The 16,039-nt window shown below is 32.0% G+C and overlaps 2 protein-coding genes across 4 annotated transcripts; one reads left to right on the forward strand and one right to left on the reverse strand.

Moving 5' to 3' along the window:
- Window positions 1–6,020: 6,020 nt before the first annotated feature.
- Window positions 6,021–8,268, forward strand: LOC107426844 (probable N-acetyltransferase HLS1). Of its 2 annotated transcripts, XM_016037139.4 has the most exons (3): window positions 6,021–6,507; window positions 6,656–6,867; window positions 7,219–8,268. In XM_016037139.4, the coding sequence occupies exons 1-3, from the start codon at window positions 6,328–6,330 to the stop codon at window positions 8,084–8,086; spliced, it is 1,260 nt and encodes a 419-aa protein (XP_015892625.3). In that variant the 5' UTR covers window positions 6,021–6,327; the 3' UTR covers window positions 8,087–8,268. The 2 variants fall into 2 exon arrangements, with proteins under 2 accessions (XP_015892625.3, XP_024932702.3); XM_025076934.3 differs by lacking the exon at window positions 6,021–6,507 and having other exon boundaries at window positions 6,728–6,867; window positions 7,214–8,268.
- Window positions 8,269–9,953: 1,685 nt separating this feature from the next.
- On the reverse strand, window positions 9,954–15,753 carry LOC107426835 (BTB/POZ domain-containing protein NPY2). 2 transcript variants are annotated; one of them, XM_048481571.2, is made up of 5 exons: window positions 15,605–15,753; window positions 13,647–14,531; window positions 12,739–12,808; window positions 10,897–12,072; window positions 9,954–10,642 (listed from the first exon to the last, which is right to left on the reverse strand). In XM_048481571.2, exons 2-5 carry the CDS (start codon window positions 13,706–13,708, stop codon window positions 10,088–10,090), a joined length of 1,863 nt encoding a protein of 620 aa, XP_048337528.1. In that variant the 5' UTR covers window positions 13,709–14,531; window positions 15,605–15,753; the 3' UTR covers window positions 9,954–10,087. The 2 variants fall into 2 exon arrangements, with proteins under 2 accessions (XP_048337528.1, XP_048337527.1); XM_048481570.2 differs by lacking the exon at window positions 15,605–15,753 and adding an exon at window positions 15,404–15,551.
- Window positions 15,754–16,039: the final 286 nt, after the last annotated feature.

Below are 16,039 nucleotides of genomic sequence, written 5' to 3' on the forward strand. Positions count from 1 at the left end.
ATAAACTTATTTATAATTAATTTCTAGATGGATAGAATAATAATTTTTACTTTCAATATTTTACATTGGGAGTATTTTTTTGTTATTAAAAACCACGTTAACAATCAAATTTCAAAGTTTGACTAACATTATATTTGGATTGAAGAAGAAAAAGGAAAAGAAATGATAAGTTTAAAGAGAAAAATAAAAAAGAAGAAAGGAAATGATAATAATTGTTGTTTAGATAAATTTTAATGGAAACGAGAGGAAAAGAAACAAAAATGAAAAAATAATTAATAAAGTCTATCTAATTTACAAAAATATCCTCTATAACTAATATCTATGTAAATATCATTATAGCACCTCCTAATTTGCTGTTATTTCAATATAACACCATTTGACCTAAATATATCCTAGCTTTGACCCCTTTTTTTTTTTTTCACTTCTATATATATACATACATACACATATACAAATACATACAAACAAACAAACAAACATATAAATACATATACATATTTCCTATAAAATTGCCAAATCGTTAAAATATTAGTGTTTAAATACCCCTTCTTCAGTTTATCAAAATAAAATAAAATAACAAGCATGATTGTCTTAAACAGAGTTAAAACTTTTGAAATTATTTTTTTAAAATAAAAAAAGTTGATTATGAGTTTGATTATATTATTTTTATAGATTAATTTTCATTATTCATTATCTTTAAAAATAAGTAAAAGAATCTCATTAAATGAAGGGTAAATAGGTCAAATATTAGCTTTAGCAGTAAAAGTTTTAAAAAATAGTGTTATATTGAAAGGAAATTGAAATGTGAGGAGGTTATACCGATATTTTTCATAATAAAAATGTATATTAAAAATAGCAAAATATGAGAGATTTATAATATATTTACCTTATCTCAATCATATACTAACAAGACTAGTTTGGATAAATTATTAAGTTTCATTAAACATTTTTCTTTTCTTTCATTTTCCTCTTAATTTTGGGTGGAAAACTGAACTATTTAAAGTAAAAGAAACATTTTCTTCCTTTTCCTTCACTTCACCCAACCAACCCCAACCAGCAGCCCCCCCCTTCTCATTTTTAGCCATCCAAGTAAGAGAACTAATTCCTTTCATCTCCTTTCCCTTATATTTCATCAATCCAAACATAGTGTAAGGGAATAAGGCAATATGTAAATGAAACTAGAAAAGGCGAAGAAAAGGCGAATGTCCAATTCTAAAAAATGAGGTTTATATTGAAAAAAAGAAAAAAAAAAAAAAGAAAAAAGAAAAAAACAAACTTGAAAGCATACGAGGCATTTGTGTATTTTACTATTTTCAAAAGGCTATAGGTACCAAGATACCTAGCAACTCAAGTGTGCTATTTTATTAATTTGTGTATTTAGTTTTATTTATCTTTTTAAAAGTTTATTTATTCATATTTAATTTATATTAATTTTTACCAATAAAATAATTACACATCAATTTGCCATTTTGGTAAGTATTTTTGGTAAACAACTTGATATACATAGGATCATTGTTGAATTTTTGCAATTTATCTTAACAATAATGCCACAAGCACCAATTTGTTTATTAAGTAATCTGATAAATATAATGTGTTATTATTTTATTGCTACATTAATATAATCTAAATATAATTAATGAATCTTTAAAACAATAAATGAAAGAAAATATGAGTATTTCATAGAATGTGCTCACGCACGTGCGCGCGCACACACAAACACACCCACATATATATATATATACATAACGGCCAATAAAAGAGTGATACATTATTATTATTATTATTTTGATAAATAAGTGGCACATTATTTTGTGTCATGTAACTTAATGCACGTAGCATTTTTATTATTACTTGTGATTTCTCATTGGATATCATTAGGAAAAAAAAAAAAAATTTAAGGGTAGAGGTGAAAGTGAAGGAGCTCTCTCAATATACCTTATTTTTTGGGTCATTAATTATTAGGGGAAAAAAAAAAAAAAAAACACTTTCTTGCTTCCAGGATGAAGCATTAACTTGTTTCCTGTTTAAACAAAAATTGGCATATTAATTTAGTATTTTTCTAACATCTTTGAAGTTTGGCTATTGCAAGATCTAAAATCCTTGCCAAATCCATTGTAATAAACGACCTATACGAATGATAAAACAGCTTAATTTTTTTCACTTTGATTTCTGTCTTTATATATAACCTCTGTGGCACATATGTTGGATCTTACTCCTGATATAAACAATGCATGTAGAAAGGTACAATTTACAACTAATCCAAGTTTACATCGAGTTTAATTATATTTATATATATATATATAGTTGTAAATAACATAGTAACCATAATATAGTTTATAATTAAACCTAATGAATTAATTTGTTTTCGTTGAAAATTTAACTTATTGCCGCGGCACAGTTATGCGGCCTAATATTTTTATGTAATCTTAGATTTTATTTTATTTTTTGGGGTTATAAATCTGATTTTGTTGATCTCAAATTAACTGAGCTATCAGCTGTAAGCACAAAAAGCAGAAACTAGACGATCATTCCTAAGCTTGTATGAGAATTCAGATGTGCATTTTTTGTTTTTGGTCACGACAAAGTGAAAATGGGGCTATAGATCAATGTCTTAATATATATGATTGATAATATACATATATAATTTGTTGCATTTATAATACAATATTTATGTTATATATATATATAATAATTAAATTTCTTATAATATTGACATGATAATAGTAAACTAAAATTTCTAACATATAGAGCTTTTTTAATTTCTTTGTATTTATAATTGGTCTAAACTTATATTTTAAAATTAAATTTTTGGGGGTTTAGAGCATCTCCTATGACTTTATAGATTCCTATCTATATGACAAATGTTTCAAGTGCATGAAAAATCAATCTCAAATGGTTAAAAGAATTGTTTTATTGATATTTTAAAATCTAAATCGCTTTGGCATCTCAAATCCATGATCTTCTAAATATAAATAAGAATAGCATAAATGCCAATTAAATTAATCTCACTTATACAAATAAAAGAAATTTTAATAATGTTTCAACCAACATTTATATGAGAATTCCTATTATCTAGAAAAATATTTTTTATCTATATGTTAATTTAAATGCTCACTATTAACAAAATTTATTTTTAATATTTTAATATAAAAATTAATAAAATGCAATGTTATAGTAAAAATTTATTATATAAACTGATAATTATCATTAATAATAATGATAAATAACAAAACTAATTATCTAATGAGTGGATTTTTGGGCCTCCTTTTAGGAATTAATATTATTTTATATACAACAATTTAACATTTCTCCGCGTCCAAGTATTGACTGATTGTTGTTGTTTGGGCCTTGGGCTGTGTCTCACAATTCGAACATCCAAAGGGACTTTGGAAAACTGTCTTACTGTGAACCATTGGGCTGGCAAGGGTCCAAATTAGAATCGGCGCCCAACTAATTTTAATGTTATTTAGAAGGGGGCTGGGGCAAGAATTGCCTCAAGCTTTGCGAATATCTTTTTGCTATCAAAACAAAATCCCAAAGTGTTTTTTGGTTTTCGAGGAGTGGGAATATGAAAATAGAATTTTAATTTGTATAATTTTATATAATAAAATTTTTTTAAAAAAATTTTTATTAAAAAAAATAAATATTTGATTTTAGATAAAAATAATTATATTAATATTTATTAAGTTGTATTAAATGCTAATTAAATTTCTATATAAATTTAAAAAAATTTTAAAAAATATAAAATTTAAAAATTTTTAAAACAGTTTAAGAAATTATTTTTTCTCAATAGATACTTAATTTATTCTTATCAAATATTTTTATTTTTTAATGTAAAAGCTTTTAGCTTACAAATAAAGCTTTTAATGACAAAAAAAATAAATAAATAAATAAAAACCACTAACAAACATACACTAATTTTCTTATGTAGATAAAGGACACGAAGTAGGTTTTTTTATTTTTTATTTATTCATTTTTTTGGAAGAAGTTGATTCCGTTAAGAAGAAAAAAGAGATACATCATAGTCTAGCAGAGATTGAAGCCAAGATGGCCATCCTCCAACCAACACACAAAAAGAATAAAGTTTTTTTTTTATTTTTTTAATTACGGTTTTTTATTTTTTTTATTTTTTTATTTTTCCTTTCAAAAATTATACTACTAAAATAATTATACCAAGCTAGAATAGCTAATTAAATCTATGACCGTTTTCCCATAATATCACAATTTAATTCCATCAACGTATGGAAAATATTCAAAAACATTTCAACCACGACTTATTGTAACTTCACCATATAGAACTTTCGCATTAATAGCTACATTTGATCTCATGTTGTTTAAATCCTCCTATTCTACTATGTATATTTATTTGATATTATGAACAAAAATATTCAAATTTAGATCATTATTCAGAAATAATATTTGAAAAAAAAAAAATATATATATATATATATATACACTCTCAATCCTATAGAAAAGATTGCATAGTGGCGTCAGGTACCTCGACCCCTTTGTGATATTATTGATCATTTTGTACAAATTTAGGTAGAGACAATTAATTTGGTAGAGATATTATGTCCTCGACCACTTTTTGTAAAATGAGACTTCGTATTTATGATTTGGCTGCCATGGACCTCTTCGTGATTTCAATTATCCGTTTAACTTGAATTCCTCCAATAAATAGCCATTAAATTTCAATTATTGGCCTCCACTAATTAATATTAATTAAGCCAAATATTCCTATCTTCCAAACTTTGATCCTCTTCCAGCTAAAAACAGTAAAAATAATAATAAAAAAATTAAAAAAAAAAACTCCGTTATGGTTTCCTTGTTAAACAAAAAGAACTCTGCCAAAGAAGCTCTATAATTTGGAGCAATTTTTAAAAGATGTTAATTGTACCTTTTAAGGTCTAGCTTTTTTATTTTATTTTTATTTTATTTTATTTTTATTTTTTTAAAAACTATCATTTTTTATAAAGAAGATGCATGCTCTAGAAAGGAAGAAAGAAACCCAATAATTACCATTTTAGAATCTTATAATAAAATTATCAAATACAAAAGTTAACCATAGATGATGTATATATATTATCTTCGCATGATGAATGATATTGCACATTTTATGTAGTATGTCTAACCATCTATCATTATTTATTGTTTATGGGCATTTAGATGCCTACTATAAACTGGCTCTCAATTATATATATATATATATATATATATTCTTTTTATTTTTATTTTTTTTTAATATATATATCTTTATCCATCTATGTCTATATCGATATCTATCTTGAATACTGCCAACAAAAGAATCCACTACTTCAGTACCTCTCCAAGACACCTGTAAGCATATATAGATGCACATATGGATCGGTGGTACCATATATATATATATATATATAAAAGTAGTGACATAATATCATGGTACATATATGTAACACGACGAGATAGATAGCAAGTATCCACCAATATTTATTGTTTAATTCCTACCGACATTATTAACAAAGGAAAATTCCACAGATTTTGCAATAATCGCAGTCTCAATCATGCCCATGAATTCCTTGATTAATCACCCCATCTACATGTTTTTGATGATAAATAAAAATCGAAAAGCTATGGAAAACGAAACCACCAATGGAAATGAGCTACATAGCATATTGGTGGGACTATTTGGCTTCCCAAGGCAAAAAAAAAAAAAAAAAAAAAGTATGATTGCTTCTCATATTTTTCTCAGAGAAAATTATTACGTTAAAATGGGAAAAAAAGAAGGTTTAATGAGCTCAGCAGCCACAGCCGCCATTTCCACTTACTCTCTTCCTCTACACTTGTCGTTTCCTCATAAGCTTCATAACCGATAACAATTATTTCTTTATGTTAGTGAGAGAGACAAAAGGACCCCGCAAAAACTAGTAATAAATAAAATTTATTAAAGGCTAAGCATTGGTATCTCTTCCTTCCTCCAATGATTATACAATTCCCATTCCGTACATGAGAAAAAAAATAAATAATACCATACATTGAAAATAAAAAATTAAAAAAAAAAAGGGGGAATAATCATCTTCTCCATTCCTTTGGTAGCCCAAACGATTAGTAGTACCTCTCTCTTTCTCTCTCTCTCTCTCTCTCCGTTTCACTATATATGTACTGCTTCATTCAGTTTGTTTTTCATATCATCCTTCTTAATCTTTCCCTTTTTGACAAGTGAGGTTGGTCCAGTAATATCTTGGTGGGTTCAAAGTTTAGATTAGAAATTTGGGACCTTGAAAAAAAAAAAAATTAATTTCATTTTACTGAAAATCTTAGCTGGGTTTTGATTGATCTGTGAATATATATATGGAGGAGGAAAAAATGATAGTGGTGATAAGAGAGTTGAATCCTAACAAAGACACCAAAGCTGTGGAAGAGCTAGAGAGGATGTGTGAGGCAGGTTCAAGTGGGAAAATGTCACTCTTCACCGATCTTTTAGGTGACCCTATTTGCAGAATCCGGCATTCACCTTCTTTCCTCATGCTGGTCAGTTTTTAATTTTACCTTTTAATTTTCTACGCGTCACTCACTCTCTTCCTCTCTTGTGTAACTGAAACTACTCCTAATTTTTTTATTAAATTTTTTTTTTTTTGGGTTTATTGTTTTATATGATGATGGTAATTATTATGAGCAGGTTGCTGAAATTGAAATTGGTTATGGTTCAAAAGAGATCGTTGGGATCATAAGGGGTTGCATCAAAACCGTTACCAGTAGTAGTAGAAAGCTTAATACCCGCATTAACAATGGTGATGATGATGATCATCATGTGGCCGCTAATAAATCCCTCACTCCCATTTGCACTAAGCTCGCTTCCATTCTTGGCCTTCGAGTTTCTCCTTCTCATAGGTACATACATATCCTATACATATCTAGTCTCTGCTCAGCCTCATCCTATTACCAATAATAACATACTACCTTCCAAAAATCATATTATTTGCACAATTTTAATCCAATAGCGCATACTTTTTTTGTTTGTTTTGGGTGAATTTGCAGTAGGGCATACTTGGTAGGTGACTAATGTCTCACCATAAACTGGGGCTACATCACCTTAGTAAAAAATTACCCAAAAAATACACTATTATTGTATATTTAGAGCTTACATGCACATGCTATATAGAAAAATTTTATATGAAATTTCTTTTTTTTTTTTTTTTTTTTTTTGTCTCCTGAATATGTACTTTTTTTTAATAAGTGCAGGGGAAGAGGAATTGGGACAAAGCTGGTTAATCAAATGGAGGATTGGTTCATAAAAAATGGTGCAGAATACTCCTACATGGCCACTGAGATTGATAACAAACCTTCTCTCCATCTCTTTACTAAGAAATGCCACTACACCAAGTTCCGTACACCTTCCATTCTGGTCCAACCGGTTTTCGCTCACCGAGTCAAAACGGACAGAAACCAAGTCGCCATCATCAAACTCACCCCCACTGAAGCGCAGGGTCTCTACCGCCGCCGGTTCTCCACCACCGAGTTTTTCCCTCAGGACATAGACCGAATCGTTAACAACAAGCTCAATCTTGGTACCTATCTGGGTGTTCCAACTCAGTCTTACTCGGCCGAGTCATGGCCGGGTCTCGACAAGTTCCTTTCTGACCCGCCCGAGTCGTGGGCCGTTTTAAGCGTATGGAACTGTAAGGAAGCGTTCACGTTGGAAATTAAAGGCGCGTCTCGCGCACGTCGATTGGCGGCGAAGACGACGCGCGTGGTGGATAAGGCGTTGCCTTGGCTGAGACTGCCTTCGGTGCCTCAGGTGTTCAGGCCGTTCGGGTTGGTTTTCTTGTATGGATTGGGAGGGGAAGGCCCACGCGCGGAGAGAATAGTGAAATCGCTGTGTGGACACGCACACAATATGGCCAGGGAGTTGGGTTGTGGAGTGGTGGCGAGTGAGGTGGCAAAACAAGAGCCGTTGAGATTGGGAATACCTCACTGGAAGAGGCTATCGTGTCCCGAGGATGTATGGTGCATAAAGAGGCTTGTTGAGGATTATGGAGATGGGCCTCTTGGGGATTGGACCAAATCTCCTCCGGGCCTTTCCTTGTTTGTGGACCCGAGAGAATTCTAAAAGGCAATCCAATTTTGGTTCAAAATAAACTATATACACACACAGCAAAAGAAGTGTGAAGAGAAGCCTTTTTGGTTCAACTTTGCTGTGTGTGAATATGACTCTTTGCTACTAATAGTATGTTTCTTTTTACGAATATGTATATAAACGGCTTTGTTTAAATATTGACTTTTTTGTTCTTTTTTGGGGTCTAGTTTTAAGATGACATTAACTATAAAATAGGAATTGTACATGCAAAGGTAAGTCAAGGTATTAAGAGGTGTTCAAAGAAAAAAGGGTTGAAAACAAAGCTTTGATTTCATGTCAGCTTAGGTCGTCATCAATTCTATAAATTTATGCATGCTTATAGATGATGAGTCTAACTATGTATATCAAGCATATTTTCAGTATTTATAATGGTTTATCCTCTTCTAGTTTTCAAATTTTGCAAGGTGAGCAGAGAAAATATATATACTATATATATATATATATATACACATCTTTATTGGTTTTTGAGGTAACTTTTTAACTACAAGGTATTTTTTCTTAATTTGCCAATACTGTTGATAAAATTTTCGTAGGACCCCGTTGGCTTATCTTGTTAGATAAATAAATATTTGTGGACTTAGCATAATTGATTACTTATTTACAAGGTTTATTTATACCATTAATAGGACTGACTTGTTTATTATTTCGTAGTAGGGTTTTTGATCACACATTTTTTGTAATACTCCGATTGACCTATTGAACTGGAGGACCAACTCCTTTTAAAAAATCTATTTTGACTTATCAATATTTTTATTATTATTATATTATTAAATTATTATTATTTTTTGTGCGTCTTAAGATTAATGGGTAAGTCTGGAGACTATAAAAAGGTCTATGGTAAGTAAACAGATATTTTGTGACTAGGATTTTTAAAAATCCGTATGAGAGTGGTTTGAGAGTAATATGTCTATAGGCATTATTATTACGTTGTTTTCTATTTTACAAGATTAAAAATTTAATTTATCAATTGCTGCATTTAAAAGTTAGTAATTTAATTAAAATACAATTTTCTGTGATTGTGTATAGATTCTAAATTTATAATACTACAATGATATATATTTAACTGCTCATGTTTAATAATGCTAATATATCTTGTTATCCCAGCTTCCAAAGCTGATAAAACTCTTATTAATAAAAGTAGGAGAGAATCTATTCCCTTATCATATGCGGAAGAATAAAACTTCCATTTATAAAAAAACCAATACAAGAGGAGGTTCAACGAAAAATGCCTACCTCAATTGGTTTATGGGGTAGGAATAATATATATATATATATATATATATATATTTGTACGGCTTCTTCGTGTACTTAACCATAGCCTAATTGGTCAGAAATTCTAAGTGCGTGCTTGCTTTTTAATTTTTATTCTTTGGACATTGTATATTATATTAGGAGACCAAGTACATGCTTGATGCAAGACTTGTTTACTTGCTTAATTTGGAACCTATTTTGAGACTCTGATGGATAATATAGAGGTTCCAACTGACCAGCTCCCCTTTCCCCACAACCCAGAAAAAAAAAAAAAAAAAAAAAAAAAAAAAAGGCATCTTAGGTCTAATTATAATACTTTATAGTTTCTAACCCAAAAATGACATGTGGAGTATCCAGAATATAACCTGTTTGATTGGAAATTCAACCACTAAGAAACAAAATGCCTATCAAACTATAGCCTTACTGGGCCAGAGGATAGGAGTAAGTCTCACATTGATGAATTGATGACACAGTTACAAGCATTTTCTTCTAGTGTCACCTTTCTTAATTCCTCAGATAGTTACTTTATTTTATTTTTTAAAAATTTTTTCACAGGCAGCAATTTTCTCTTCAAATCAACCAAAACCTGTTCTTCCAAACTTTATGTACTTCATTTCTTTTGCTCAATTAAAAGACAACCATAGTTCTCAAGTTTCTAATGTCAGAGAAAAAAGGATAAAAAATAAGAATAGGACCTAAATTTTTGTGTCAAAAGTTCTTCTACTAAGAGACTGAATGCCTTCTATTTCTGGAAGGTGTGGATTTAGCTTCTTCTGGGTTAGCAGAACCAAGACTTTCTGAAGAATCAGAACCACTATTCTCGCCCTGTCCTTTGCTTGAGAAGAGCTTGATTAAGATCTTCTTGGATTTGAGTAACCCTCTCATTTTACTAATGGTAGCCTTGTCCACACCATTCTTGCTATCTCCACCATTCCTCTCACGGTTATTCAATCTCAAGGAAGCTAGTTCGCTCTTTAGGGCCCTGAGTTCCTCAGCTGTTGCCACTGCATCCCAGTCTTCGTCTGTGTTTGTTGTTGCAGACCTTGAGCTCCCATGTGAGCCACCATTCAGATCCTTCATACTTTTATGTAGGTCAGGCGTGCTGCTTCCTGATGATGCAGCAGCCCTCACCTGCTCGAAGAAGAGTACTTGCACTACTACACGCAACGGAAGTCTCTCGTTTTGCACTGCATGCATGCAAGCATCAACTGATAACTTCTTGCAGTCCATCAGTTTGCATATCCCTTTTCTCTCACTCTTGCTGATCCCAGGGTGTTCCTGCATTAGAACATGTTCAAGTAGAAGATTATCAACAGCTATGCAAGTCTACACAAGTTTGATCACAATAGAATAAAAAGAATAGCTCATCACTGAATGGCATGTGCATAACCGATTTCCACATTAAATTTTGTTATATATAGGTGGAATTGAAACCAAACCTCCAATAAGGGAGCGGCACTGCAATATGAAATGTATGTCGAATTTTAACCTTGACTAACTCAGCATATAGGACAGTTTTTGGGAGCTCTTACCTTCAGATACATGTCAATGGCTCGATATATCCCATCATGAGCAGGCCGTGAGATACCTGACACCATGTTAGCCAGATTGACAAAAGTTGATAAAGGTAACTTGGGATCCTTAGCAATTTCAGCCAGGTACCCATCGATCAGTTTGGCCACCATCAACTTGGAAGCATCTGATAAAATCCCTGGACTTATCTTCTGAAGTTCATGGCCATCTTCTAATAATTCCATCTCAGCATTCTGATCTTGCCTTAAAAACTCTTCAACAATTCTTTGTACTGTATTAACATCATACATCATAGTTTCATCTTCTGCTGCTCGTATCAAAAGATCATTTACAGAGGCCTCCTCCAGCTGTTGTCCTATTTTTTTTAACAGTTCTTCCTTAGCCATATCTCCAGACTCGACGAAAATGGCTGCTTTCAGCAACTTCAGCAAGAAGCTACAAGAGACACTGCCTCTCTGTGCAGGCAACAGCCAAACAATTGCATCAACAGTTGATCGATGTTTTATATTATCTCCACACCTGATCATACCCTTGCTGAAACCTGGTAACCTTCTGTAAGCACAAGCTTTCAACGCTTCTCCAACTACTTCATTAGACAGTACTGATTTGGACTTTATACTTGTTAAAGCCTGCTTAAATAAATCAATTTCAAGCTCACATAAGTCCTCAACCCACCAGTCCTTTGGTACAGGACGGATTCGGACACCATTCAAGTTTGGATCATTACCATTTTCCTCTGGGATCTTCTTCCGATTATAGGAATATGACCAGTCAACTTTGGAAACATCGAGACAGGCCTTGGTAGCTATAGATTCAATACAATTGCTGACCAATTTCAATTCCTCAGATATTGGTAAGAGTGACTTGGTACTCTGAAGAAAAATGATTGAATCCTTCCAGCTACGAAAAATGCTAGAGCTAAGAAAGACATCTATTTTGTAAGTGAGATTCCCTTTCTCAACAGTCTCATGCATTCCCAAGAACTCAGCAGCACAGCGAGCAGCAACAACATTGTAAGCATTTAGCGTGACAATCATACCATAACAAAATTTGGCACATATCTCAAAGGCAGCATGGCCACCAGGAATGCTGGAGATGTAAACTTCATCACTGTTTTCTTCATTAGAGGTTGCAACCAACTTCTGCAAGTGGCTACTCTTTGACAGGAGAGGAAACTACAAGCCATATTTTCATTCTATCAATATCACAAGATGAATGCAGGTAGCTACACAATATACTGGGGTGTAACTTAAAAGATACTAAAGAGTGCACTACATAATAATTCGAATCACAAAAATATGTGCTAGGATTGATTTTAGATTGGATAAAGATTAAAAAATATCAAGTCTAAACTTGGGATGAAAAATTAGAAATTTTAAACATCAAGATAATCTATCAAGTACTAAGGTACTTCTTTTAGCAAAAAGAAGTACCATAGTACTTGATAGATTATCTTGATGTTTAAAAGCATCAACTACGAGGCTTATATTCGTAATTTTGTCTTTAAACTTTAAAACCTCAACAATTTCTAAGGAAACAATAAGCCAAGCTCAATTCCTCTTTGAATTGCAAGCTTGGCTTACGCCCTCTGATCATTAGTTCATGCGAAGCTCAAAATTTTCTAGAACAAGCTGAGTGGACAGAAATCATTGGCAACCAAGATTTGCAATTACTACAAAATTGTAGATGTAAGTATTACTCAACATGAAATGCTTGAATCCATAAAGCAAGCTATTGGGTACCATATTGCATCATGGAATGCAAGAAAACTTGAAGACTGAAATAATTATGACAACCTTGATTTATCATCTAGATAAAGCTCTGTAAAAAGATCATCATACCTTATGCAAATAGAACTTCACATCTCCTACAATAACAGTGATATCTGATGCCAATTCACTTGCCACATACCTGCACATCAAAGGTTCTTTCAGACTGTTCAAACGACTCTTGTAGCTAAAGCAAATACAGAACGATTTCTAATTGCACAATCATAGATTAAACCTCAAAAAAGTATAATTTATCTAGCACAATTATGGCTTTTTGATCTCTACTAACAAGCACGATTCGAAAATTTGACACATCAAATTGTAATCTGCATCATGTATCATGTTTTCATGCTATTAATGCTTGTTTTTGAAGCCTTCAATCCTCTCTCGAGTTAATTTCTACTGACTTTTTGGTAAGCAATCAATTTCTGCCAAGTTCGCACTTCTGTTAATATCACAATGGGCATTTTCAGAGTTACAATAACAGCTGAACCTACATGTATCACATGCTGAAATACAAGTTAAAGCTGCCTACTTTTGAAATGGACCTACCAAGTACTTGTTACAATTAAGGCCATAAATTGGGGAAAACTCAAAAAGAACGTTGACAAACAGCTAAATTCCCAGCCCTGCTAATATTTTATTTTAAGAGAAAGCACTTCTTCATTGTTTCAAGCTGCCAAGTGGAGCTTTCAACCTTTATGAGCTACGAATGGTATACCTACATACAATCTCCCAGAATCAAGCTAACATTTCACAACTCCCTTCCCCCACTGATTAAAAAGGGAGTGGGTCCCTGCAATTTCAATAAATAAAAGACGTTTTTCTATTCTTCTTTTATTAATATGAACAGAAAAGCAATTGAGAGAGAGATCAAAGGGTCATCAGTAACATTTTTAACCAGATTACCAAAAAAAAAAAAAAAAAAAAAAGGAAGGAACACATAAACATTAGAGAAGAATCCAGAAGAAATATATTACCTGACATTGTTTTCGTCGGTTTGAAATGCATCCGGCTTCGATCCAAGTTTCATAAACTTCATCTTGGCAAGCAAATAGATCTGCTCCCCCAAGTTCCTAAAATAAGCTTCCCCCACTACTCAAACTGATAATTACTAATCAAAGACTTAACAAAGACCACCACTCACCACCAATAAACATGCCCACCCATTTGAGGAAAAAGTTACCAGAAATGGAAATAAATACCCCCAGGTGTCTTGTTGGGTGGGGACTCAACTTGTGAATACAACAACCTCACTGAGCTTCAAGGGATAAAAATAAAAATAAAAATAAATAAATGTAGGATCTCAAAGAAGGGGTTAAGGATATATGCTGTGGAGGGTATGACCGAATCTTGACAGCAATCGAGGCCAGAGAAAGTCTGAGCAAGAGAGAGAAAAGAAAAAAAAAAAAAAAAAAAAAAAAAGGGAAAGAGGAGGATAGGTTGTTGTCTAATTTTTTAAGAAAAAGGTTCTCTTGAATAGCAAGAGAGCCAAAGAAGAGGCTGTTTCCTTGGTCGGCGGCAAAGCCCACGGAGCCCGGGTGCACCAAGTCAGCTCAGGAGACATTGCCAGCAGACTCTCAACACTAAACTAATTCTTCATACCAGAGACAACCCACAAGCACAAATCTGACTACACCACACTACCCACCATTTCTTTATCTATTCTCTTTCTGATTACTCTGTTTCTTTGTTACCCTTTTTTTAAAATTTTTTTTTTAATAAAATATTCATGTCACCAAGTCCTCTTTGGAGGCCTTTAAAAGCTTCAAGTTCCAAACCCGCATCATAAACAAATCAAAGTTTATATTTTTTCAGTTTTTTTAATTTTTTTAATTTTTTTAACCGTTGAAGTTTGAAAAAACCTGCAACGGAAAACAGCATCTCGGTATCAGTTGAAGAAACCACTAAAACGGTAGACAACAAGCATCTCTCTTTTATTTTTTTGCAGAGCATAGGAATAAATGAGAAAGATCACAGAAGAAAAAAAAAAAAAAAAGGTATAACATATTAATGATCAATCAAATATCAACTACCAACAACAAAATCACTACACAGTTGAAGTGAAATCTGAGGAATCTATCAGAATATATCAAACAAAATCTTACATAATAATGAAAAAGCTGATATCATTTTTTCATGCTGTAGAGTGAAATATATACACACTAAAAAAAAAAAAAAAATCTGCATGAAGAAATATGCAAAAATCAAGAAGGAAACAAAAAGACAAGCCCCAAAATCCACTCTCCGTGTAAACCCCTACAAAACCCAAGAGACCCATTTCATCAAATCAAGAAATCTATAGAATTCCAACTAGTTACATTTTGTTCCAATATTGAGACAATATAAAAAATCCTTTTTTTGTCTGATCGAAATCAACCAAAACTAGCAAGTCTAGAGAATCCAAAAGCACAACCGGTTAAAAGAAATAAACCCCAGATTATTTTCTTCAAAAACAACCAAAAAAAAAAAAAAAAAAGTGAGAGACCAAGCAAATTTCAAAGATTAGAGAGTCCAGTAGAACAGTGACCCAATAACAGAGCCTATGCATAACAATGAAACACCAAAAACACCAGCAAACAAACTTCCACAAAACCCATCAAAAACCAAAGGCTAAACAAATTAACAACTTGAAAAAAAAACTTTTCTGCCTTTGAGTCTCAGACTCCATTTCCAAACAAATAAAACTACTTTACAAGACCCAAGCTGAAAGGAAACGTAGTTTCAGTGTTCTTACTTGGTGCTAGCTGGTGCAAAAACTTTACTTTTTTTTTTTTTTTTTTTTTTCCCTCCCCCCCAAGGCTCAATGTTTCTTTTACTTTTCTACCATGCTCCTTCTAGTCTTTTTTTTTTTTTTTTTTTCTTTTTTTTGTTTTTCTTTCAAAGCAAGAAAATGTTACATTAAATTCTTGAAAGGGGAGAGCATTAAGACACTCACCACCACCACTACTACCAGCACCTTCCAGCTTGCTCAGCTATGCACGCCAAAACCTGACACCCTGCTTTGTTGCTATGCCCCCATAACGCGGACTCTGCCTATTAAATGGTCCTTTTTTACTATTTTTCTTAAAAAAAAATTTTGCTTTGAATTTAATGGCCCTTTACTTGCCTCCTAATTAAACCCATTCTCTTTCTCTTTATATATTCATCATGACGGTGCCATCAGAATTTTTTTTTTTTTTTGTGAGAAAAAAAAAAAAATTGGAATGATGATTTTAAGCTGATTCAAAATGTGGGGTGCTTTTTTCATGCCTGATAACATGTCAAAATCATTTTTTTCTTTTTTTGTTTTCCCATTTGTATGTATATTTCGAATATATGGTCAGCAAAAAAAAAAAAAAGAAAAAAAAAACAATGATTGGTATTTTTAACT

The sequence above is a fragment of the Ziziphus jujuba genome, chromosome 9 (assembly GCF_031755915.1).
Source record: "Ziziphus jujuba cultivar Dongzao chromosome 9, ASM3175591v1".
Classification (NCBI taxonomy): Eukaryota; Viridiplantae; Streptophyta; class Magnoliopsida; order Rosales; family Rhamnaceae; genus Ziziphus; species Ziziphus jujuba.